Below are 27,418 nucleotides of genomic sequence, written 5' to 3' on the forward strand. Positions count from 1 at the left end.
GTTCTCCTCATCACACGATTATTGTTATGTAACTGCAGAGACAAACAGGACACTGCCTTTCTGTCCTCTGCTGGTTATCACAACTACTAAATTAAACTGGAATAAGGCCTTTCTTACTTATGCTTAGTTTAAATGAAAAATGTAGTTCAAAAACTATTTATCTTGTGCCATTTTTCACAGCACACTTAGCTATTTTGTCACTTTTTTATGTTATATTGTCACATAAATAAAAATGAGAATAGATGACTTACCATTTTTAGCTTAGAATGACCTAAGACTGACCTTAGTGTTTGAAAGGACCTCATGCATGTCTTCATCTATGAGGATGCAGTCAGCTATATCAGACATATCAGTGACTAGTAAGCTACATTATTTATTAAAGAAATAATATGGCTTAGATGAGACCTCACACAGGTCCTGAAATTAACCCCCTGTCTGACTACAAGAGAGGGCCAAAGTAAGACTGAATATAGATTCAAGGAGTTTGCAATGATAGAATATAATAATAAATTTTACAACAATAATAATAATGAAAAAAAAACCTTGCGGTCAAAGGTGTTTCTCCAGTATTGTCGCTTAATTCGCTCAATTCATCTTCCCATCGACTCTGTCCAGCTTCTCTGTCCCAGCTGAAGAAAAGTGTAATGACATAATGCATTCTGAGTGTTGTGTTACTTTCCTACTAGACAGTCTGAATGTAGGCCGACAAGTGCAGTTTTCTCCTCATCTGACATGTTTGCTTTGTCCTTAAATGGTTTGTGACTAACTTAAATGGGACTGTTGATGGGAAAAGGGCACATTGGTGGAGTGCATGGCTAAGAGTTGTGGCAACAGAATATAGCATTTATATTGCATTTAAAGATTGATTCTATTTACCAATTACAAGGACTACAAGGAACTGGCAGAACACAAATTTACTTCTTACTTTTTATTTATAAAAACATGAAGAATAGTTTTTGTTCCGCTGTTGAGGCATACCATTAATATAGCACAACTCGAGTCCCTTTCACCTCTTTAGGTGCATTTGATCAAATGGATCACCATAATTAATATTTCTATTATGTTTTGTAAAATTACATTTATGCCCATGTTTGTGTTGGTAGATAAAATAAAAATCCAAGTAATCCAAGTGAATATGTGGTTGTAACATGACAAAATGTAAAGAAAATCTATCTATCTATCTATCTATCTATCTATCTATCTATCTATCTATCTATCTATCTATCTATCTATCTATCTATCTATCTATCTATCTATCTATCTATCTATCTATCTATCTATCTATCTATCTATCTATCTATCTATCATTGTTTTGGTGATTCTCTCTATCTTTCACCTGATTGGCTGCCGACCACGTCTGCCCATCGTCCGGCCACGCCCACTCTGCCAGCGGCTTCCGCTTCAGTGTACAGACAAGGCTACACACAATTCCTGCCCATCTTTCTGGGCTTGCCAAAAACATTCAGAGAGGAGCCACTGCGGAGGTAAGAAGACAGGCATTTTAACGTCCTGATTGTGGACTATCTATTTGTTTTCAGACCATGAACTCTTGCTTTGTCTGTTATCTTGAAAGAATATTGCTAACTGTGCTACCTAGCTCTATTTTTTTCAACATAGCCCGCCGGCTAACTCCAGCAACGCTAGCTGTCAAAAAACAAACAACAACAACAAAAAAGCTTTCAGACCTCCGTCAGTCAGGACTTGGAATACCAGCTGGATGTCTGCTTTTAGGGAAAACCAACGAGTGTTGTGCTTTTTTCATATCCTCGTTTTTGTTTAAAATTCAAGGCTGGGATTTTATACACGCTTTAGATTGGCTAGCTAGATCAATTTTCACTTTGTTTGTGCTGGTAATATTAGCAAGAAATAGGCTTAGGGTGACATATTTGGGAAAGGTCCCCACAACGGGTGTCTCTCTTGACATATACTCTTGTAAATATATTGCTAAGCAGCAAAAATTAGGGTGTATTTCGTATTTCTAAGCGTGACTTCCACACAGAGTGCTTGTGTGGTTGAATCTTCCTCCCAAAACGTGATGTAGGGAAACTTATAATGTGTCTTTTCGTGTTTAACATCTTAGTAAATGGTGGGAATGTTCCCCTGCCTGTTTGGCTTCTCGCCGCCTCGGTCACCGTCTGCATCTGCAGGTCTTTGACACCAACACTTTGCCGTGATACAGCAGTCTCTTTATCTGCCCTCCCTCACCAAGAGACAAATTCTCAGTGGCAAACACTGCTGTATCATTGTGTGTTGCATTTTGCATAGAAGTACTAAAACACCAACTGAATATAGATTCATGCTCCTACTCATTTCATCACACTCCTACTCCTTACATGTAAAGAACTAATATCTTAGTAAAAGTATTTTTTTCCTTTTTTTTTAAAGTGCAATTGTATGAGTGTACACAGATAGAAGTAGGATTATGTAGTACTACCAGAAATATGTTGGTCTCTGGAATGAACGAGACTGTTTCTCGCAAATTCTTAGATGTTTATGTTGGAAAGAAGAAGCCTTTTATTTGACATTATATTTCAACATTGGGCCACTCTCTGGGGATTTACAGTGGCAATCATTTTGTTTTGCGTCTTCCTCCCTAAGGTGCCTTAATTACCCCATATGGGGACAGTCTCCATCTGAAAGGGAAATTTGAGTCTTTAGTACCAACGTTCTCGTAACAACAGCAATGCCAGGGACTTTGTCATTTCTTAGCACATGCTGAAGAATAATTTAGTTGTGAAATGTGTATTTTGTGATCTGTGGTTACATTTAAAAGGAAGAGGAAGACAATGTTGTAATACGTGTACTTAAAGTCTTGTTTCAACAGGGCAGTGTGGAGCGTTGCAGCGTTAGCATGGACCAGGACACATAGACGTAGTAGTCACATGAATTACTGTGTCATTAAGTTGTTGGATTTGAATCTGAATTAGCTGCAGCCTTTTGTTGCCATAAAAAATTGTGGTAACCTTTAGCTTTTTCTCCACAAGGACTTCATATGAAGATGTTTATAAGCGACTTGCTTTTTTTTTTTTTTTTTAAATAGTATCTCTGTGCTGTGCCACTTGAGAATAAAGGTGAGCTTGAGGTAATGCTGCTTCTACTAGGCAACCCTCCCAGCAACAAAGAGATATTACTGTATGTTTAATTTATGGCTGATAAAGAGAGCCAATCAGGAGCCTCTCTTACAAAGCCACTATGTTAACTTACTCTGCCTTTAATGGCTCGCTGTCAAAGGGGAAGCTTGCTGGTCAGCCAGGACTAAATATGAGACCAACCCTGTATCATTATGTAAACATGCTGTCAATGCTAGCCAATATTGCCATAATGGGTACTTAAATATTGATCTGGTTACTCTTTGCAAGGAGTTGACAGCCTTGTGTTAAATTTTTCAATAAGTCCACCAGTACAAATGTCATTTATTTCCCCCTCAGTACAGATGCGTTTTGGATACTCTAAAACACTCGCACATGATGTGTGGAGCTGTTACCCTACTTTAGATTAAACTGTTATAATTACTTCATAGTGTGGTAACATTGAGGGAAAAAAAAACCTTTCTTCTTTGTAACAAGGTATTTACACAAAAATGAAAGCTAAGCCATGATCTAATTGCTTTGATTTCTGCCACAAAAGTATCACTTATTGACAATGCTGCTTGTTATGGTGATTATAACAATGGCACATTCTTCATAAGTAAGGAGAATTAAGCGAAAACATAGAAAGAACTCTGATAAAATTGTGTAGTGTTTGTTGTGCAGAAGAAAACCTCTTACTGTTGTGCTTTTTCATGAAATAATCCCAGTATTGCAAAGTAGGTTTGCATGATATCAATAAAACATGTAACTGTAATGCTATTGCTCGAACTTGTGGTGGTGGTGATATTGATTATGACTAGGCTATATTTGGCCAGTCATCTGGCATTTTGCAGCAACAGGTGGGGGAAGGGCAATGGTGGATTACTTCCTTTAATGTAATAGTATGACAAATAATTTTAGCAGCTTTTGAAATGTGCTTTTTACAACATTTTTATCCCATTATTCTGCTCACCAGTTTAAATCCACCCTCATCATTGTGGTATATTAAACTGTAATATCGTCACAGAAAAGGTCATAGTTACTTTGAAGTCATTTGAATCTTGAATCTAGTAATTAAAAGAAAATGTATTTGCAAAGTTTTGTTTGGTAATGCAGATTGTTCTCCTGTATGAACAATCTTTTTGGGTTAGTGGGTCACCATGTGTTTTTGGTCAGATAAGTGATAGTGGAGACTGGCTTTGTTCTGATTGTCCTTTCATGCTTCCTGTCTTTTGTTTACTGTTTTTTTTTTTTTTTTTAAAGCAACAGTAAACATACAGTTAGTCAAACTAGTATAACCTCGTGGAATATTTGTGATCAAAGCTACACACCAATGAAAACACAGTAAAGGCAGTAAAGTTTTGCACACAGACGTTGACTGGAAAAAACTCAATTCCCAGCATTTACAACTCAGGGAAGGGAAAAAATGATTTTCTTCTCCAACACAGTTCCATTCAGCATGATTTCAAACCGTGATGACCTGAAGGATTTCTGTCTTTTAGTCTCAAAACTATTGACATGTTTGGTATAGAGAGTGGACACGTTTAAATCTCAAGGCACTGAGCCAGTTTAAGTGTCTTGTAATTTTGAAAGTAATACTCATCCTTGAACGGTTTCCACTCGTAACAGGTATCGCTGGAATGTGCTGAGTCATGCTACGACGATTGCCAAGTTTTGTATGCGAGTATTTGTGAGAGAAAGACGTTCAGCAACCTGCACCGAAAAGTCTAGTAGAGGATCATAAAAAGTTAATACTTATGTTTGTAGAACAACAGAGGATTAATTAGGCATGTTCTAAATCCCAACACATACTGAATTAGTGTGTAATGAATACCTAGGTATTAATGAACAACCCATAAATTTTACTGTTATCAGCACGTGCATACAGTGCTTTCCCCACTAACAGGTTCCATATGTTTTTGCCTTGTTATTGAATTGAAGTGAATTGTAACATATGGCAAATGTTACCTGAGGAACGACAAAATTAAGATTTCAATAGATCATTTCATTTCTTAAGGGGAAATGGCAATCCTAATCAATCTTGCTCTTTGTGAAAATGGAATCTCAACAACCTTGTTAAATTATATATTTTTTTGTTGTTGTTTTGATTTTACTTACAACTCTCAGGCCTGATTACTACCAGACCCGCAGAATCAAGAAATCACCCAAACAAAACTTCTCTGAGTACAACACATGATTTAAAGAAATTGAAAAACGTGTGCATATTTTATTCTGGAAAGGGTTAAAAAGCAATTTATCGTGCTTTGGGAGAACACTGTGCTAGCTAATATGTAAAAAAAAAAAAAAGGCATATTCTTCGTTCGCAACCAACTTCCTGTGCTATTAGTCATTCAACTTTGGCAGAAGTGTTTTTTCGGAACATTGATGTTTTTCCAGCCTTTCAAGTATGATGCAGTGTAACCATTTCTCAGCCCCAGTGAAACGCACTATGAAGCTCCCCTTGAAGAAATGCCTGTGGGAAGGTTGGCTTTCATTTTGTTTGCAATTTGAATATGTAGCCATACTAAACATTTGATCTTTTTTGGTCCCATGACTCTATCAAACAGAACAGAGATGAGGAAGGTGGGTGGAAATAATCACAAATTACATTTTAGGACATAACGTTCTCTTTAGCCACTTCTCTCAATCTGATCTACATTTGGTAAGCTGTACATCTTTTTCTTTTCAGACTCCCAAATTTTTTAGATAACTTTCATCTTCAAAAGGTTGTATTTATTACACAAATTTCTATTTATATATATATATATGTAAAAAGGAAAAAAAAAATTATTTTGTAAGAACATTTGACACAGCAGCAACAAATTCATATTTATAATCTAATTTCTTGCTTTATGTTTTGTAAAGATAATCGCATTACAAAAATGACACTGAACTTGATTAAACCCAAACTGACAGGGACTTCTAAATCCAGTATTGTGTTTATAAATGGATTTTAATGCTATTTTAGAATAAAAGCATTTTTTTGGCATTTAAAAACTAATCAGTACTTGTTTGTGCTCGTGTTCAGAGCAAATGTAGACTAAACTCTGCGACTGCTTCCTTGCAGCTGCTGTCAAGTGAATGTTCTTGACCGGGTTAGTCTTGTGATTGAGGTCGGATGAATTTGATTTTATACTTGCGGTCGTTCTATTAAGAAGCCATTTGACGTTTAAACTCATTCAGTCTTGTGATAAATTCATCTTCCTTAAGTGTCTTATTGCAACTGACAGTGTTCTGAACACATGGTTTGATAGTGTGGAAAAGTACTTGATGTTCACTGTAAGTACACGTTGAGCGGATGTGTCATGATTTGTAACAAAGTTGGCATGCTTTTAAACTCTTAGGTAGGAAAACAAAAAACAAAGTTCTTGTTTGTTCTGTTATGTAGTTGACCAGCTGCAGAGTGCTTCCTTGTACTAATGCTTTCTAGTTTGGATAAATAACAATTTAACACTTGAAATGCTGCTTTAATATGACTTTACTTCATCAGTTCAGTCCATCAAGACTAACATTCAGTTTATGGCTATATTTTAGAAACAATGGGAAGCAAACAGGGAATTAAATTCTTGATTTATAAACACTTCTCTTATTTCAGTAATTCAAAAACCTGATGTTGAACTACTTCCTCAGTGACGAAATATTTGAACAAGGAACTCCTCTATTTCCATAGCAACTCTCCTCCCAATTCAGTAGCTGAGTTTTTTTTTTCTTTTTACAATTTCTGCCCAAATTAATGCACCGTCAGCCCCACAGTCAGTCAAACGGCTTTTCTGTTTAGACTCTTTTCAGAACTGTGTGCATCTCCTGCTTCTCAGGCTGCACTGACAATCCCTTTTCACAGATTTCACTGTCAAACCGTTTTCTTTCCGCCCCAACCCTATTGATAGCTTTTAAAGCCAAACCCTTTAGCAGTGAGGGATTTGACACCAGGTTCTTCAAAACCTCCCCACAATAAGTTATTCTCCTTTATGAAACACTTGTTTTCCCTTGTGATTCTCCAGTGACTGGATCAGCTTTCACCCACCTTCCTGTAGCTGCGTTTCCATTGACCATAAAATTGTGCAAATTGGAATTACGAAAATAAATTCGTTTAATGGAAAAAAAAACAAAAAAACAACATTTTTGCTAAAAATGTTTTGTACTAGGATGAGGTGGTTTTTCAGTTTTTCAGTATTGGTGTATTGCAAAGTTTGTCACTCCAACACCTGAATAAAGACACCAACGTCTCCTCTGATGGCTGATGACGAGCGCTAGTGCTGTGGTCAAAATATGAATATATTTCACCGAAGTGTATCCATGATTTTTAGTGACTTATCATGCGAAGAATTTTATTTACGTTAGAATATCAAAAAAAGTTTTGCACACATTTGTAATGGAAACACAGCTTGTACCATCTTTGTGATTTGTAGTGTCAAATCTGGATGTGTTTGGGGTTTTCTCCACACAGCTAGAGAACCCTTTGACCTCTGCAGCAACTTTAAACTGTAGACTTTGCAGTTTGAACTTTTTCAGACCATGTCTGCCTTGGTGCTGGTAACCAGTCCTTGACTACTCACATGACACCCAGCTTTGTTGCAGTCTGATGTAAACATTGTACAATAGCTGTTGCATTCTCGAGGCTCGTGTGATGTAAGCTCTACACACCCATCCTTACTGGGCTGTCATGGCCATTGAGTGACAACATGGGGCAGAAAACTGCTGTCCAGCTGGATGGTTCACTCAGAAGCTACACAACGTGGTTACTCAGCACGATGTGACAAAACATTTGATGTAAATCCATATTTGGTTTGTTTGCCTGCTATTTAGTTTGAGTGCTCATCTTATTGTATGCCTTCATTTTTATTTGAGTGTGTGTCTGTGAATACCGCCCGCCGTACGTGTCTCACAGCATACAGAGGTGTGTCAAGTACTGATGTTGGTGTGTGTAGCCAGACATCCAGAGGTGTGTTCAGTGCCAGGCTTTGTGTTGAACTGTAAAGGCATCACTTGGACTCTCCCTTCAGTCAGTTGGCCTAGGAAGCGATCAGGAGGTCAGTAAGTAGATGCTTATATTGTAAATACTAATTCTGTGTTATATTGTGTTCAAGTGGCCATGAGGTATGAAGGTATACCAAGATTTTGGTATACATTGATAAACTGCTTAATGTATAGTCATATTTTAGTCATTTTGTTTATTTTAAGTTGCAAAGAAAGCACAAGAGAGTTGTCAGCTGGCCGGAAGAGGACTTGTACACTTCTCTGCATTACAAGGAAAACTTTGGAGGTAGTTTCAGTAGACAGCACTACTAAATTTAGTGAGTCTTCCATATTTCAGCTTATGAGTGCTTCATGCATTCATAAAAATCTAAATTATCTGACTGGAACCGCATTTGTAATTTGGAGCAGATTGCAACTATCTTTTTCTTAAAAAAAACCCAACAACAACATAAAAACAAAAACATTCCCATTTGGTGATACCAAATCATATTTTATCCTGAATAGATTCTTTTGTATTTAGATAATCAGAAGATAAAATAATATATCTGGAGCAAGCATGCTACTTTTAATTGTGTGCCAATAGACTCTGCATAAATAGTTATGTTTCTTACAGAATAATTTTTGTAAAAAAAAAAAGTTCTTTCAAATTTTAAGCCTAGACATTTTAAGCTAGAAATGCGTGTCTCTCGGTTTGCACTTTTTCAGCGTGGAGTATTTTGGTCATTTGATAAGCTTTTGTCCAAGAATGGAAGCGTAATTGTGATTTGCGCATGGTGCCATGTCTGTCACAGTTACGTAACGACTCACAGACATCTGAGAGAGAGTGACCGATATGATCTGAGGGTCTGCTCCGGCCAATCAGATAGCTTGTCTCCACATCCTATCTGTCAGTGGGTGTGGGTGTGTGAACCTAGTAAACTCATCAGCACAGTTATGGAAGACCTATTTGCTGCAACGTGGAACAAAACAGGGCTACCTTGTTCTAATAAAATGTGATAAGATGTTGACTTGACATTGCTTACAATCGCAAGGATTTAGCTTGATCTTCATCTACAATCACAAAAAAGCATTGTTCCGACGTGATTAAGTTTCATAATAACAACTGCATTTATTAATCATTTAACTGCAAGATTAATCATTTATCTCAGATTTATTCTCAGAAACTGACAACTGTAGTTCCTTGCTGAATAAATAAATCTATTGCAGTCTTAGTGGAAGCTGTGCCACCTTAACTGTGCTTGCATATATTTTTAACTGAGGGTAATGTGTAAATAATTGATTTTAATTCTCACTTTCTCTCTTGTAAAAATAGTTTTCTCATAATTTAAATAGTTTTCTTGCCGTCTTATATAACTCAACCTTTGGAAATGAGCTTGTAATGGAATGTGAAAAGGGAGTAGCAACATGTGAGCCTGGGGTAAATTAATGAGATGATACGTCCCTACAAAAAGTCACAAACATAGATTTTGTTATTCATAGCTACTAATCTAGTGACCTTAAATTTAAATGACTTTTTTACAGACTAGACATGTTGAATTGTTTCTAGTAAAGCCTTCAAAAGACAGCAGTCCAGGAAATACTGAAGAAAATATGTATGATTAACTATTCACTGCATTATTAGTCTTACTAGAAGAAAGAGTCGGACACTATTTGTTGAAATGTTTAGTTTTGTGGTCTTGATGCAATTTCAGTGTGAGAACTATTTTCTGTTATTGCTTTAAAACTAAAGATCAACCAGTTCATCAAGGCTGGCAACATGTTGCCTGTGTTACTGTACAGTGCTTTGTGATTTTGTCTGTGAAAAGTGCTTTATAAATAAACTTACTTCCTACTTTTGCTGTTTTCTGGCCCATTTCTGGTTGCTTTTTTTTTTTTAGGTTTGACCTGGCAATTTTAATCGACCCAGCTTTATTTTCTAAGTAAAATCAGGTAATACCAAGAAATAATTCAGGTTGTTTTGAAAACAGAAGTTATTTTTATTCAATTCAAAGTGTATAAAACACACATGCTACTGACTTATGCTTTTATAGAGTAGAAATGGAGGCAGTTTTAATTTTGAGATATTTAACAAATGAAGGGAAAAAAATATTTTTTTCAGTGTTTGATCTGTTGATCACTGATTAAATCGGTAAAGGGCAAAACCGTAAGATTTTGAAGCTGTAAACTTAGGAATATTTACGCCTTTGTTTTTCAGAAATAAAGTGTGTCTTCTGCCCATCTTTGAGTCAGTCTGAGGTGGACAAACTTGCCTTTTTTCGCAGTTTCATCTCCTAATATCTTAGTTGATTCTCAACTTTTACTCTCAGAATGTCTAGAAATAGTTTCCACATCCTTTCATTGCAGATTTCTGGTAATAAAGCGTTTGCCTTTCTGCACAGCACAAACTTTTTAATTAATACTCTGTGATGTGTCCAGTGGCTTATTCTGTAAAAAGAGATTCTGTAAGCCCTCTTTAGTTTTAACAAGTTTTCTTTCTCATCCAGTCTTCTTTAAATAGAATCTAAGCTACTGAGTCATTTTAATGACTCTGCCAGTTTATCACACTTAATCGTCTTCGCTACATCTCAGCTGCTAATAAGTCTGCTAATGACTCAATGGTAAGCTATTAGAATATTTGAATGGGACACTGGGATCCATTCTGTCCACCTTATCGATCATGGACGCCGAGGCCAAAGTTCAGTAGTGTGCTGAAGGCGTTGCTGGTTTCTGAGAAAGGTACAATCCCTGTACTTAGTGGAACAAATGGAGAGTGAATGTAAAGGAATCAGGAACAAACTGGTTCCTGATTCAATGTTTTACCTTCAGAATTGATGGACTTCATGAAATGAATTGTTTCAGGTATATTAAGATTTTTAGTCCATGTTTAATTAATTACTTGTATTACTTTTAAATTTTGTTGTGCTTTATTCATGCACAATGACATTAAAAGGAATTCTGAATTATGATAGTACCTTCATTTGGGTAAACTTTTAAAATGAATTGCAGATGACCCTCTGTGCTTTTAGCATCTCTAGATTACTTTAGCTAATATATCAGACAGTGCTCTACTTTAAAGACATTTCAGAAAAATATAGTTTTTTTCTGTTCTTCAAATTTTTACTTGTTCAAAATTAGAAACACAATTGTGGCTTGTATAACACAATTCTTTGTCCTTGCCCTTTCAACCAAGTTTCTTATTGAGCTGGTAAGAAGAAGCTCTTCAATGGTTCAGTTATATCAGCAACATGTTTCCCACGTGTCGGCCACACAAAGTTGCTTCTTTGCACTGAATATTTATTTTAGATGTTCATACAGTCTTTGACCTATGACCTATAAAACCTTATTGCAATGATGCAGTCATTGTTGCTGATTTAGCCTTAAACCTAAACACTACTACTATTAAATTTCAGACAAGCTACCTACTGTATATGTATTTCGCCTGCTGCGAATGAATTGACTTTTCAGTCAAACATTTGTATTTGCTTTGTGGACTGTGTCATTGTGATGAAAATGTTACCTGTCAGTTTGGCTTGTCTGTAGTGAGATGAAGCACGTAGATTACAGCAGTGAGACAAACAGGCATATAGTAAAGGTCATGTCTCTAGGAATTCAGCTCTTTTGTTGTAAAATGTGGTGCAGTGTGTGCGGTTGAGTTATCTTCGTCTAGGAGTCTTTCCTTGGCAATACTTTTTTCTGCTGATGTTAAAAATTTTAAAAAGGCTATTATTTGATCTGGCCCACTTTAACTCTGGGGGAGCTCAGGTGGGAAAATCTGTTTACAAGGAAATAATCAGCTCTAAACAATCTGCTTAGATGTGAACAAACTTGAAATTTTTGCGGACTTGCAAAATACCACATGGTGACAAAACTTAACGCTTCAAATCTTCTCTAATTCCCCATTTCTGCAAAACAATGTTGTGACAGCACCAGGACAGTGAGGACACTTTTCTTTAGCATGAACTGGGAAGTTGGTTGGTATTGAAGGGAAGATGGATTGTCATAAAGGAAAAACTTGTTAAGGATTATAAAAGACTTGAGACTGAGGACATGGTTCACCTTCCATAAAGCAGCACAACTTTGTGCTAGAGTTTTGAAAGTTTCCTTTATTTTATTTAGACTTTTACTGTCTTTCTCTGATTCCATCAGTTTAACAATTCTTTGTTTTTTCCAGGTTGATAATTTTCCTTGGTGGACAAAGCCAAAGAAGCTAAGCTCTGAAGTCAGAACCATCAACCTACTGTTCATTATTTGAGGAGCTGTATTTGCCTGGTGGTTGTCCTCTCTTGTCAAGCCATCTCCAATAAATCTGCACGTGGCAAATTTTGGGACCCACATCTCGACATCTTGCATTTTCCTTTGGCCCTGGTGACGTTCCGGAGGACACATCTTCTACTGCTGTCCCTACAGATGCACTGTTGGGTCACTACCAAAAGGAATATGTGCTAGAAACTAAAATCTGCTCTAAAAAAAAACTGCTCAACTTTGAGTGTAGAAGATGAGCAATGAAGACGAGTTTTACGACGCCGTCACAGGTGGGGAGGTCTCTTTACTCTCTTGGTCTCTTTACGTGATTTTTTACTTACGTCTTCAAAACTTATTTTTCTTTGAGCTGCTCCCTTTTAGAAGTTCCTAAAGCGAACAATTTCCCATCATCTCACCCTATCTCTAGCATCCTCCTCAGTTTCTACAGTCATCTGCATATGCTCTTTCTCTATGTCCATGAATCTTCTGTGGTCTTTCTCCTATCGTCTTCCTAGCAGTCCCTTCTCCAGCTTTCTTTCTTCAATATGTTCACTGTCTTTCCTTTGCCAATGTCCAAACCATCTCAGGCTCTTTTCAGATTTGCATTATGATGCACCCTGACACATTCAGGTATGAACAGATAAAGTAATTCCATTCACACTTGACATTAAAATGTATCCAGAGTGACAACAACTTAGGAGGTAGATTGATATTAATCTCTTGATTAGCTTAAATGTGCACCTTAACAGAGAAAAAGAGAAAGGTTGGATAAATAATGTGGGACTTCAAAAAGTTTAGCAACGGCACAGATTTTAACCCATTGGAGCTGCATCACTCTAACATCTGATGGCATGCTGGCAGCCATTAGCTGCTTTACTGTTGACAGAGCTCTGTTATCAAGTGACTAAACATTCCTCAGGGTCTCAGCCTTGCCTGGCCTCTCTAATTTTGTCTCTAAATCCCTCAACCTGAGCTGTCCTTCTGATATGCTCATATCTAATCTGATCTTGTCTTTAGTTTTCTGCTCCACCACCTCCATGTCCATTCACAGACTTTGTAATGTTGTATACTAGACATTAATGAAACTCTTACTATCCTGTAAATCCTCATGTTCAAAGCTGTCCTCCTGTCACAAATTGCCCCCGACACTCGTCTCCATCCATGAGCGTAGTTTGTATTTTGGTTGAATCTCAGTCTTTAGAAAAAAAAGAAAGCATTACCCTCCCGGGGTCTTGGCGTGATGCTCAAGAGTGCGGCAGATGTCATGGTCGGTCAGCAGTGAAGCAGAGGTGTCCCGTCCCATCAGAATGTCAGTTCCTGAACCCACACAAAAATAAAACTTCATAAACACGCGTGTGGGGCCAGTGTGGCCCCTCCGGACAGTGCACAAAGTTAAAAAGCTCACAGGGTCCAACAGACCTCATTATTTGAGGAGCTGTATTTGCCTGGTGGTCGTCCTCTGTTGTCAAGCCGTCTCCAATAAATCTGCACATGGCAAATTTTGAGACTGCAAGAGGGTTAAAAAAAAATTTTATTATTATTTTTTGCCTTGTAACTGATATTGTACACTGTTCTCTCCCTCGAGAAAGAAAAGAGGAGAAATATAAACTGCAGAGGAAAAATTTCCGTGAGCATCCAATCCTGAGGCGGTAATTCAAGCTGCCTCTGTTATTGAAGGATAATACTATTCACTGTTATCCAATTTGTTTCAGCCTGAACATGAGTTCAATAATTCAGAGGTTGGTCGTCTTGTGGTCATGATCACTATTACCAACAACAAACCCAAATGTCACTCAATAGGATTGAGGTGAATTTCACTTTCTTTAAAAAGGAAAAAAAAAAATAAGTTAAACACTTACTCCAAACGTATGGCTAATTTTAAAAGATTTTATTTTTTTTTAAATTAAGTGCGTAAACGGAGAAGATCAGATAACAGTCCTCAAAGTCAACATTCAAGATTGGGTGCATGCCAAACACACTAAGAAGTGTAATAACCAGGTATTTGATAATTACACAGTGCATTTCTAAAGAGATATAGATAAGACATAGATGGAAATCCTGCCATAAAACTTTTAAAGGCCTCATTTGCTGCAGAGTTGAGACCAGAGGTTGTCCTAGACTTTTTTTGTCATCTGTCATTTCGATGGACTGTATGGAAAAAAATCTAGTCCTTTTTATCTGTCAATTTTTATAATGATAATAATGACATATTCAACAGTATATTTAGCAATATATACAGTATATATTGACTATGAACAAGCTGGCTGTCTTCACATAGACAATCAAATTAAACGATTGCAATTCAACTGAACGATTCACCTGCTGTGGGCTGATGAGACAGCCTCACAACTTCCTCCTGGTCTGCATGGACCAAATGTCTCAAAGGGGATTGCTGCAAAGGCTATGTTATCATAAGGTTTATTGACTTTGCCTTGATCAGACGACTTCTCATGGATGTTGATCTGGAGGCTGACTTCGATCCCTGCTGCCCAAATGAAGACTGGAATTTCAAGCACCATTCCAGACAAAATTTTGAAATCAGGGAACATTTCTCCAATTGAAGTGATCAGAAGTCAGCAAAACTCTTTAGAACGAGAGGTTTCCTGTTCCCTAGCCAATCGATTCAGAGGGAGAAAATCTCCCTTCATACACTCTTTCTGCATGAGTAGATCAGCTGCACCGATTTGTGACTCGTTGTAGTCACACACACTCCAAAGCCTCCTGTTCATAAATGTTCAATGCAGTTAAGTTTTCAGCTCTCTTTCCGATAGAGATGCATTGAGTACGGTGTACAAGTTAAACATAATGCTCTGATGGGAACCATTTGTAATTGATATCTGCAATGTAGATTGGCACATTTTCAGATCTGATGCAGAACTTTGGACTTTGACAGTAATATCACAAGGTGATTTTGTTGATGTGCAATCATTGATAGTTTATTTTGAAAGTATTTTATATGAGTGTGTCTTACCCCGTACATCATCCCTGTAGTGTTACTATTCAAAATAAAAAAATAGCCATTATTTCCTAATACGTTTCCCATAACGGCTAGAATTGGACTTTTCAAAATGGAGATACTTTGCTGTAATACTTTCAGCTTCCATTAATTTGCTGAGATCTATTTCTGTTTCTCAACAGCCTGAGTAAACACCTGGCCTTCCTCTATAGAAAACAATTTCATTTTTTAGCTTTTTATTGGGTGTTTCATGGATCCTTTAACAGCTAAATACTACTAAAAGTAGCTAAATTTAAACTTTTGCAGATCGTTGCTGTTCTTGTGTCACTCTGACATTTAAAGTTTTAACTGGGTACCCAAAATATTACCACAGTCGATGTTAAAGGAGTGGGGTTGTCATGTTGTTAAAGTTAGCACTTTAGCAACATGAACTGGATAGCACACGAGAGACAGAATGCTGTTGTATTTTAATATTGGGAGATCTGGTTCCTTTCCCAAAAAACACCACCTGTTAGATTTTTTTGTGACAAGTAATCCATTTTTTTGTTTTTTTTAAAATTCACCTTTGTGTGTCTAACATGATAATAATAGGATCCACACCTTGTACCTTATGATATAATACAAAAGCTGAAACTCCTTTGTGTATTTAAAGTGAAGGCCTCACCTTGTTCTGAACTCCACCCTGCTGAATATTTTAAGAAATACAGCAGGCCGGCGATTACATCAGCATTCTGTTAATTCGCCATAGCAGCTTTGTCTTTAAGATTTTTATGGTTTAAATATCTTCACATGATTCATTTTGCTTTAAAATTATGAGTATGAAACAGAAAAGTTGGCTTCTGGAAACCGCCACTGCTGTTTTCTGAAGAATTTAATCATTCAATAAATAAAATTTGCTATTCAAATCTGAGCAACAGTTCGTGATGCAAAGCAGTTTGGACATTGATGTGCATGGCTATAAAGATCCAGTTTTACAAAGAAAACAAAAGACCACAGCTGGTAGTAAGATAGCAGATATTTGTAATTTTTTTAATCCAAACATTTGACCTTTTGTTTTTTTTAATGGATGCACAGAGTATTGACTTTGTGTGATACGTGACGCTGTGTGCTGTCTAAATTGGGTCAATTCTTGCCTTGGACAGGCCTGGACTCAGACGAGTCGTGTGAAGGGTTGTCTGAGGCCAGTTTCAAAGATGCCAGAGGGTTCGATGGCAGCATTCAGAAGAACAATGGATCAGTACCACAAGAGAACGGCATCAGGAAACACAGGTACAGCTTCATTCCTGCACCACATTCCACCCTCTCTGGTCAGTGTTCTAATCTGTCTGGATTATCCTCACTTCAAGAGCTGCAACAACACTCTTTCTGAAACCAGAATCAGAACGGAAATCATCAGTTTTCTTTAATTTGTTTTTTTTTTTTTTTTATTTAATTTGAACTCACTTTGTATTTTTACAAGAAACTTGTCATGCAGCTTTTCTTTTGAGGTGATGCATAAGGAAAAACAAAAAGCAGAGATGAGTTTGGCTCCAGGCATTATGGGCTGAGTCACACACCAGCTTTTGGCAGATGCTGTATATTAACTTCCATTTGTTTTGGTGACGTGAAGCGTAGTGGAAAACTACCACTCCAAGAAAGAGTCACAGGTCATGTTCATGTGAACTCACGTGTTTGTCTGAAACATGTCTCTGAGAGTTAATAATTTTCTCCCTCGGTTCTGCCGAGGAATGTCTACATGTCTGCTGATAAACTTGAAAGATCTCCTCATTCTCTTACCTGCATCTGTGTTTCTTTTCCCTTGTTTTTTTCTCACCTCAGGACATCTTTACCAGCACCCATGTTTTCCAGAAACACTGTCAGCATCTGGAGTATCCTCAAGAAATGTATTGGACTGGTAAGGCTTAGCTTGTTGGACTGCTAGAAGTAAAATACACCTTTGACTCACTGTGAGCTTTAGTTTTACATTCATTAAGATAGACTCCTTCACAGGTAACAAATTATGTGGATGCATTATTATTAATATTATTTTATATTGTCTGAAAAAAATGGGAAAAAAATGAAAGCACTGAAATTTAAATCGCTTACTGAGGGATCATGGTACTGTTTTATTAAAGGTGGACTCATCACTAACAATACAATATTTGTATTTTCTGTAATTATATATTTTTATCAAGAACTTGGTGCACAGATTTGATTTAATTTCTGCCCTCTAATTCACCTTGGGTCAATGTTATGCACACAGGTGGAATAACCTGTGTGAATTAATAGATTAATTCTATTGTCAATTAATCAAATAGAAGCATTTGGTTTCAATCTGTTCAGATATTCGACCTCTTCCTATCAGAAATTGTAACGTTCAGTCGCATCGGTCTATTTTCTGCCATCCTCTTTGATTTGTTTGGTATGACCATTGTTAAAATGTAATGTTGGCGTGCTTTGTCTGTTCCTAAACCAGTTCTAGACATTTGTCCTGTTTGAACACCCAAGTTTCCACCACCTAACTTTTGATTTGTGCTGATATCGAAGAATACGGAGGTTCATTATTCTGTCCACTTTTGTGTGTACAGCACCAGTCACAATGGCAGCGAAACAGACCTCCGGCCTCATTGTGCCACCACCGTGCCTCACGTATAGAAAGACACCATGTCATTCTTTTTCTGCTACAGTTTTTGCAATGTTGCCACAAGCGGAACACCTCTCAGAAGAGATACTATTTCATATCAAGTTAATGAGTTTAACTGCACAGAGCTCAGTGCACTTATCTTCCAAAAGTCGTTTGCAATGACATGCATTCATCGCCTCTGATTCAAATTGGGATCCACAGTCGAAACTCCCACTTTCGACATCTGCTCCGGTCCAGTTTTGTTAGCGTTAACATTATATTATTCCTCAATTGCTTAAACACCAAATCTGTGAGCGTGTGACTCTGGGAGAAAGTACAGGCAGAAAACACAGCGGGTTTGACATTCGGCACACAGACTCAGCGCCGTGACAGAAACACTTTCTGCTCCTGCTGCTCAGCCTGCAAATGGATACATGTAACTAACAGACATGTAGAGCAGATCGGTGTGTGTGTAAACGCCTGCTGCTTGTGTAGATGCTAGTATAAGTAGCAGGATTATTGACAAGATGATGACACTTTTCATTGAGCAAACAGTAGAACTAACAATCCTGACTATACAAACAATTTTTGGGGGTTTAAAACATCGACGATAAATCACAATTCTTATCGTAGTAAGAAATTTATCACAATAAATGATAAACGATGCGATAAATGTCCACAAGAAGTTACTGTCACTGTGGACAGGAACATAGATACTCAGAGTAACCTTTTTTTTTTACACCAGGACAGTCAGACAAGACGGCTTCTAAAACCTCGGATATCACACATTATATCCTGATAACTGCTGTGAAATGATGTGCTGTTTGCTCGTTTTACAGGAGCTGTCTAAGATCACGATGCCCATCGTCTTCAACGAGCCTCTGAGCTTCCTGCAGAGGATCTCAGAATACATGGAACACACTTACCTCATCAACAAAGCCTGCTCGCTGTCCGACTCCATAGAGCGCATGCAGGTCAGAGCAAACCTCTTTTATCATCTACATAAACTTTGTTTTACTCTGTACATTGAGTCAGTAGTTGGTCTTTTGTTTTGAACATTTCTGTCTTAGTAACTAAATGTACATTTTACCAGAAAACCTGCTCATTTGTTTTAGGATGCGGCGTCACCAAATATCTTTTACAGTGTTTTCTAAAGTAGAAATGTAAAAGCAAAGTCTCCACCTTACTCGTCTTACCTGAATCCTATCATTGACTGCGTTTCTTCATTTCAGTCAGTAGCTGCTTTTGCTGTGTCAGCAGTTGCGTCTCAGTGGGACAGAACTGGAAAACCCTTCAACCCACTGCTGGGAGAGACCTTTGAACTCATCAGGTACACACACAGCGGCTCACCTGACCATATTTAAAGCTCATCAGCAGTTAAGTTTACCTTATTGCCGTGTTCTTCTGCAGAGAGGATCAGGGTTTCCGGCTGGTGTCAGAGCAGGTTTCCCATCATCCTCCGGTCAGTGCCTTCCACGCAGAGAGCCTCTCCGGGGACTTCGTCTTCCACGGCTCCATCTATCCCAAACTCAAGTTCTGGGGCAAGAGTGTCGAGGCAGAGCCAAGAGGAACAATCACACTAGAACTTCTAAAGTGAGACTTTTATGGTCCCAGATAAAACAAAAATGCTATACAATAATTTGTTCATCACATTTTCCACTTTTTATTTCTTCCCTTCTTCTTTTTAGGCACAACGAAGTGTACACATGGAGTAATCCTTACTGCTGCGTGCATAACATCATCCTGGGCAAGCTGTGGATAGAGCAGTACGGAACAGTGGAAATAGTCAATCACAGGTATGTGAGCAACATGTGTGTTGCATTTTTCTTCCAAACCTACATCATAGTAAAGAAAACAATGTTGCTGATACAACATCAGAGTTTCTACAAATTATTGAGAATTATTTTATTTTTATTTTTTTCATTTTCCTGGATTGAATAAGTTTGAAAAAAATAAAAGTAGCTTTCCAAGAGGACACAAATCAAAATTATGCTGAATAAAATCAATTGACAATTACATTGTACACCTTTATTCTAACTTTTTACCTGCCAGTCTTTTGATTTTGATTGAATCTTTTGTAACTACTAAGTTGGATTGAACTACGGAGCGCCAAAACGGCCCTGATGTTTACAAACAGTTAAGTACCTTTATTCAATATTCCAGAACAAGAGTTAGAGATTTTCATATAGAGCCAGTCCATATTAGTCCACACACCAAAAGAAATGTGAATTAGCCATTTCCCTTACTTTTTAAATTAAAAACCATTGCATTATGCTGTTTTCTGATTTGTGGTTTCTACTTTTAAGTTTTTACATTTTTTATTTAAATGTTCAGAATGTTCTAAGACCTGCAGAAAATCCTAAACATTTACATCTGAAAAATATGAAATTAAAACTGTGCAGGAAACTTGCTAAGGCGTGGAAAAGGTTCAGTTCATAGAACCAGCGGACTGCTGTGACTCATATTCATTCCCCGGCTTAAAACTATAAATATCCACAACTTGAACTCCACCAACGGAGACAAACTAAAGCTCGGGTTTTGTTTGCTCAGATATTTGAGTCTGTGCTCTCTCAGGCAAACAACCACTGCTTCAGTCTGTATTTGTCCAGGGAAGCTCTTCAAGGCTGTAGTTATCTTTGTTTATGCCTGGTCGTGTGTCCTGTTCACACACTCGCACTGATTCACCCCACAGGCTGGGAAGCACACTCACACTGTTTGCTGTTGCATTGGCTGGAAAAGAGTCTGGATTCTTAAAAAGTGTAGCGCTTGCTTTAATTCTTTTGCAGGTCTGGATAACTAGAAAAAAAAATGTAGTTTTATAATAATGATATACAGTTTGCTCCCTTGGATAGAAATGTAGATTTCTAAGAATATGTATATTTCATTCTTGAAATATATATATTTTTAAAAAGGTAATATTTTTATCTGCTTAGTTGAAACATGCTAAAATCACTTGACTCGTTCATATGGAGAAGCTGCAAGACTTCTCAACTGTTGTTTTGAACAGCAGGCTTAAAGTTTTGTTGTTTATTTAGGCTTCAGGTGAAATCATTTCTGACCTGTAGAAATGCCGAGCTTCCCTTCACATTCTCTGCCTGTTTATTGCCTTGCAGTTCAGTAATTAAAAGGACCGTTCTTCCTTCTCTTCTCTTTTTTGTTCTGCAGCACCGGGGAGAAGTGTGTGCTGAATTTTAAGCCATGTGGAATGTTTGGCAAGGAGCTGCACAAAGTAGAGGGATACATCCAAGATAAGAAGTTAGTGAATGCTTTCGCATGAAGATAGTCTGAAAAGTTTGCCTGCTTATTTGATCTTAATTCTGTTTGATTTTCCTTCTTTGTAGCTTTACTAAAAATAAAAAAATCTTCTTTTATGTATTTTAGATGTACCTGTCCTTCCTTTTTCTTCTCTTTTCATCACACACCTTTATTCACTTTTCCTTCTTTTACACTTAGTAAGAAGAAGCTCTGCGTAATCTATGGGAAGTGGACTGAGTGCATGTGGAGCATCGACCCTCAGGAGTACGAGATCTACAAGAAGTCGGACAAGAAAGGCGACAAGAGCAAAAAGAATGTGAGACTAGCTGTGAATTTGACTAGCTGTGAAGCTGATGTTTTTGTTTTGCCCACATTATATCACTGTGTAATAACTCTTGATTAAGTCCAGCTTGTTTTTGTTGGTGCCCTCAGCCCACTTTGTGGTCTCAATCAGGTAAACCTGAAGGTTTATGTAGACTTGTGCTGCTCTTAGCGCGCTCATTCCTGTAACGTGGTGCAATAGGTTAGAAACCCGGTAGCTCAGAAGTCATCTCTCCAGAGAGATCCAGTTTGTCCCTGAATGTTTGAAAAGCATCGGTTCTGTACAGCAGAGGTTGCAGTGAGTTGTTGTTGTTGTTTCCAGGAGGAGCTTCAAAAAGCTGAGAATGACGAAGCAGACGACATGCCTGAAATCCAGGAAACTGTGTCTGTTGTACCAGGAAGCACTCTGTTGTGGAGGATAGAGTCCAGACCAGCACACTCTGCTAAGGTATCGCTATAAAGCTGCGGATAACAGCATAAATAAATATGTCTAGGTACTGTGCACTTCCTGAAAGTTAGTCAGTACGACAGAATAAAATCTTAGCCAATTTAGTTAAAAACAATCAAGTATTTTAATCAAACAGTAGATGATTGTGGCTTGGCTAACTGGAGTCGTACCCATCTGCTTTCCTCAGATGTACAACTTCACAAACTTTGCGATGGCTCTCAACGAGCTGGGGTCTGGCATGGGAGCCATTTTGGCCCCCACCGACTGTCGCTTCAGGCCCGACATCAGAGCCATGGAGAATGGAAACATAGGTAATTTAATTTAAAGTTCTTTCCTTATTTATTTATTTATTTCATCTAAAATAGGCAACTACTAAGCTTAAAGAAATATAAAAGGTTCTTTTGTGTTTGTGGATTTCCTGATTTCAAACCATCCACGGTGCCGTGCAGACTTTTTGTTGTTCTTTGCTCTTACGCAGACGAGGCGAGCAAAGAGAAGGAGAGACTGGAAGAAAAACAGAGAGCTGCCAGGAAGGAGAGAGCCAAGGACGAGGAGGAGTGGACAACTAGGTAGCAAACTACAGCACACATGCAGTCAAACCAGGCCAATCGTATTCCACCTAAAAAAAAATAAATTGCTATAGAAAAGTGTTTGCCCCCTTATCTATCTCTTCTGTTTTTGATTTTTTTTTAACTAAAAAGATTCAAAAACAGTTTGTTTTTACCCAATAATATTTCTTTAATGATCCAGGACAAATGTGTAATGTTTTAAACACTTTTTCCACAGACCTATATGTAGCAGTCCAGGTGTGATCAGTTTTATTTATATTTATTTATTTACTGTTTTAATCTAATTGATTATAAAATGTTAGGCTAAACCAATGACGTGCTGGAGAAATTCAAGATTATTGTGCACTGGAAACGGCTACATTTCTAAACTAATTTCTAAAGTGAGTCTAAAATGAACTGCTAGCTAATGGCAACATCTAATTTAACCGCTAGAGGGAGCCAATGCACTTTCGTCTCTGAACTGTTTAGCTGCAACTAATCAAATTGTTCAAACTAGATATGTTGACCCTAACACCAACTCTCACAGTAAACGATCCTAAAGTAACTTCTAACATTTATTTGTAATAATAGCCTCAAAAAATGCTGCCAGTGTTTGTTTTAATTTAATAAGTCATCTAACGGAAAATGAGTTTTCATCTAAGCTGTCGTGTTCCATGTTTGTTTACAGCTCGAAGTTAATGAGCTCTAGAGTTGCATGTGAACTTCACCTATTTTACTTAATGGGTGCTTTTGGTTACACCAGTTTAATATCACCGATCCAACAAATAGGAAGCAGAAATTCATCATATGTAGAATTATTTAAAAAAAGTCAAATGACTGCAGAAAATAATTTTTAAAAAGCTGTTAAAAATGCATAACAAAGATAACCTTAATGTGTGTGTGTTTTTTTTTTTTTTTGTTTGTTTTTTTAGGTGGTTCCAGATGGGCACCAACCCGTACACCGGCTCCCAGGAGTGGATCTACAGTGGCGGCTACTTCAATAGGAACTACCAGAACCTGCCCGATATATACTGATACTCTGCTAGCCTTCATCTTTCTCCTCTTCCTGCTCCTCCTCCTCATCATCGTCGTCTTTAACCTGCGTTTTCATTTTTTCATTTTTGGCCCATCATGATGCAAAGAGAATTGCTAAAAATGCAACCTTAAAGGGTGATGGTTTTGGAAAGAAGCCAAACGCCTGCCATTACGTTCAACATCTCGAAGAGAATCGGTGACCATCAAACGTCTCTTCTCTGCCTTGATGCTGTAAAGAACACAATAATCACTTATTCCCCGGGCAATCTCAGCAGCGGAGAGCTGGGAACGTACCGAGTCACACATCTGCTCTGAATGTTTAACATCTTTGCAATCAGATTTTTTCCTTTCAGCTGCCATACATCCGGTCAGCTGCTCGTGACTTATAAATACACAGATAAACGTACATAAGTGGAAACAATAACTTGGACGTCGCAAACCTCGCGATGGATTTGTGGATTTAAACGGACTCCCAGTCAACAAGGAAATCAGGGATGTGAAAGTTCCTTTGACTGAAGACGGATTTTCGCTCTGAAAGACTCGAAACACTCACAGATTAATATAGAGGACGTTCTGCTCTCAAAGGAACAAACGTTTGCATCTACTGTTGGTTCGGTTAGTTACAGCAAATCAATGTCTGCATCCCACATCCCTGAAACGCCTAGTGTTTCCCCCCTCGAGGCGCCTGATAACACTGAAGTCGCGTCACAGAACTCCAAATCAAGCTCAAAAATGAAGGTCCTCCTTGCTTTAAGCTGCGGCTCTGTTGTGTGTTTGTATGAAGTCATTTTACTAACCAGAAGATGTAGGCAGGATAGCTTTTGCAGCTCATTCATAAAATAAAAATAAATGTTCAAGAGCTGGGTTTGTACGCAACAAAGGGAAATGCGAGTCATTGGGATCAAAAGGTAATCCCTGAAATAGTTTTTTTTTTTCTTCTTTTATGCATTAACAGAAGACTATATGTAAACATGAACACACTCAAACTCAGTTGCTAAAAGCCTGGAAAATGACATTTAAAGATACTTGTTTACTTTTACGCCTCTAGGTTATTGTTGATGTTTAACGTAGATTTATAAACGTGTTTACACCGCAACCTCGATGAACTAATAATCCAAAAACAAGAAAAGCTTCAACATCTGCTTTTTTTTTTTTTTATTTTAAACAACCTACTTGTGCTTTCTTTCCTGAATGACTAAGCTGTTTTAGAAGATCTTGACATTACATGTACATATTTAACAGTTTAGTCGCGTCTTGCTGGGGAAACATCCGAAACAGAAAAAAATCTCAAGTGTAAGGCGGTGGATACACATTGGTCTCGTGCATGCGTGTGTAAATGTTTAGAAATACTTTTAAGTCATTCTATGGAGGAAAAAAAAACATCACAAAGAGTTAATTTGCTGCGAAAAAGGGGGAAATAATGAAATCAGTCGGCCGAGGTGGTTTTTTGAATCTTGAAAACGTAACCACCATTAATACAACACAAGCTTAAAATAGCAACAAAAGATACAAAACAAAATGTAAAATTAGCTTAAAAAAAATGTGCATTGATTGTAGTTATTTTTTTTTCGTCCTGCTACAGGTGTACATATCCATCGGTGCCTTGGGGTCCGTCATCCAAAAATGGATCAGCTGAGAACAAACACACCTACCAAGAGAATGAAAGCACAGATGGATTAAAAGCTCCAGAACTGATTGGATTTAACAACCGGTCAGAAGTGTGCTCTGGGGTTAAAACAGCGGGGCAACTTCCTGCTTTGAGTTCCAATATTACCACCCGACGCAAGAGACAAAATGCTGCTGCGTAAAGTCTTTCATTTCCATTAAAGCTGCACAGGCCACACAGTCGCACACACTTCTCTGAGCGATGTGCTAAACTCTGGTGGGTAAACGTTTAGCAGAAAAGGTCTTTACATCCTAGGTTCACGCTGGAATCCGCTTTCCACTACCTGCACATTCAAGCAGAGATGAAACATGCTGAAGCAGCGAAATGACTCGTTTTAATATCTAGCTTTTATGTCAAAGTGATACGCTCACGTTTAGCGTTAAAAGACATACATATACACATTTCTGGCGCAGCAAATTTGGAAAGTTGTCACGTAACACTATGGAGCCCCTGCTGAGCTCCTGAGAGCTGCTGGCTGATAGGTGTTGTAATGTTTTGTTTGATTATTGTTTCCTCACATCTGTGTTTGTCTGAAATCATGTTTCATCACCAACTCTATGCAACGTTTGCACAGCTACACGAACAGCGCGTCTCATCTGTTATTGTACAGTTGCTCTACATTCCTGCCCCTCTCTGTCGTCCTCACACACACACACACACGCCTACAGCTAAATTAGACCTGCTCACACTCATCTGTAGATGTTAACGTATAATTTCAAATATTTCAGTGAATGTGGGGGCGGGGGACAAACTGCAGCGGCACTATGGCTGTCAGATCTCACCTCAGCGTAACTTTTTTTTTTGCTTGTTTTAAAACTGCAATGAGTGCCTGGTTCTGTCTAATTCTTTTGCTTTTTTTATTATTATTATTATTTTGTCTATTATTTATGGAGTTTTTGGTTTTAGGAGTTAATTGTTGCTAAACTTTGCCAGAAATGTGGTATAAAGATGCTTAAGCCTTCAGACTGTGGCTGTTACATGTCAACTTGACTAGCCGGGTGGAGGGTGATTAACTTTCTGTTTTTGACATGTTTGGGTAATTAAACTTAAAGATCTAATTCATTTTTGGAAAAAAAAAACAAAACAACAAAAACACAAGCAAACTACGGTAACACTGTCATCAAATGGTGAAATTTATCACAGATCAAATGTTTTAAGTAACATGAATGTAAACAGAGTCACCAGTCTTGTTTTTTTTTTTTTTTTTTTAAATATGAATTTTGCTTCTGATGATTTAATTCGCTGGCCAACATATGCAACAGTCAGACGTTTGAGCGCTAAGGTTCTGCCAGCCGCCCCGTTAATCTCTCCATTTGACCGCCTCATGTTGCTTTGACCGCTCGGTTTGTCTGTCGATGTTTGTATATGTGTACATGTGCCGCACAGACGTAATCACAAGCAAAACGGCACATTATTTCGTGCAATTGATTTATTTTTTTAGTATTTAAACAATTGTTTTTTTGTTGTTTTTTTTTTTTGGTGAGAACATTGTACCAGATGTTTTATTTTGAGGTGGGGGGAATGTAGAGAGGGTCTTACCCATGCTGCGGACAGCTCAGTTGGTTAATGAATGGGGGGGAAATGTCTACTAATAAAATCCTAATTTCAGCTTTTTGACTGTGACTCCGACTTTATTGACATAAAATGAAGTGTAAGTTATGATATTGCTGTAGTGTTGTAGTCTGTATGAGTCATTTGTAATTACCTTAATTACAAATCACTCAAATGGCCATATCATTTATGCAAATGGTCATGATGATATGGCCATTTGTATAAAGTGTCAGACATGATGCATTCAAGTACATCTCGAGTTCACCTGGGAGCAGTTTACCTATTCAGGACAGAATTAGCAAAAAACTAACAAAAAAAATTGGAAATGCATAGAAATGTGTCTGGCATATTATGACAACCACTTTGAATTTAAAGACTTATGTGACGACATTATTCTTGGATGTTGTGGAGTTTGAGATTATTCAACAGAGAGCTGAATAGTGTGCTTTGTTCGTCGTAAAATAAGCAATTGAAAATGTAGGAAAAAGCAGAGAACTGTACATAACATATGAATACTGAAACGTTGCAAGTTGCTAAAAGGAATGTGAAACTGCTTGCTTTTTCGATGTGCACAACTGATGCAATGACTTAACCATTGGATGAAGTAGTTTTGAGAAATTCAATTCTGATCTGTGAAATGCACCAAAGCAGCTAAGAAAAACTACAAAACGGATAAAAGTTTTTTTTTCTCTTAATAATCCAAGAGTCTTTTGCTCTTCTTCTCCTGATGTCTCATTTTTCCCTCTAAATCAACTTGACGAAAGGGAAGC

General features: G+C 37.7%; 1 protein-coding gene across 4 annotated transcripts; it reads left to right on the forward strand.

Annotated features, from left to right (window-relative positions):
• Window positions 1-1,375: 1,375 nt before the first annotated feature.
• LOC116724967 (oxysterol-binding protein-related protein 2-like) lies at window positions 1,376-26,709 on the forward strand. Of its 4 annotated transcripts, XR_004340299.1 has the most exons (15): window positions 1,376-1,484; window positions 12,196-12,556; window positions 16,349-16,491; window positions 17,041-17,116; window positions 18,664-18,798; window positions 19,057-19,154; window positions 19,235-19,417; window positions 19,513-19,620; window positions 20,990-21,079; window positions 21,278-21,395; window positions 21,723-21,848; window positions 22,036-22,159; window positions 22,327-22,417; window positions 23,329-24,339; window positions 25,014-26,709. XR_004340299.1 is itself a non-coding variant. In XM_032570774.1 (14 exons), the coding sequence occupies exons 2-14, from the start codon at window positions 12,527-12,529 to the stop codon at window positions 23,429-23,431; spliced, it is 1,425 nt and encodes a 474-aa protein (XP_032426665.1). In that variant the 5' UTR covers window positions 1,376-1,484; window positions 12,196-12,526; the 3' UTR covers window positions 23,432-26,706. The 4 variants fall into 4 exon arrangements, 3 of the variants coding, with proteins under 3 accessions (XP_032426665.1, XP_032426688.1, XP_032426675.1); XM_032570774.1 differs by having other exon boundaries at window positions 23,329-26,706; XM_032570797.1 differs by having other exon boundaries at window positions 16,365-16,491; window positions 23,329-26,706.
• Window positions 26,710-27,418: the final 709 nt, after the last annotated feature.

Source organism: Xiphophorus hellerii, chromosome 1 (genome assembly GCF_003331165.1).
Source record: "Xiphophorus hellerii strain 12219 chromosome 1, Xiphophorus_hellerii-4.1, whole genome shotgun sequence".
Classification (NCBI taxonomy): Eukaryota; Metazoa; Chordata; class Actinopteri; order Cyprinodontiformes; family Poeciliidae; genus Xiphophorus; species Xiphophorus hellerii.

Excerpts from the sequence above, each read along its gene's own strand:
- LOC116724967 (XM_032570774.1), top strand. The coding sequence starts at position 12,527 with ATGAAGACGAGTTTTACGACGCCGTCACAG. Across the intron at positions 16,492-17,040 it reads AACGGCATCAGGAAACACAG|GACATCTTTACCAGCACCCA; the intron begins GTACAGCTTCAT and ends TTCTCACCTCAG. Across the intron at positions 22,418-23,328 it reads GAGGAGGAGTGGACAACTAG|GTGGTTCCAGATGGGCACCA; the intron begins GTAGCAAACTAC and ends TTGTTTTTTTAG.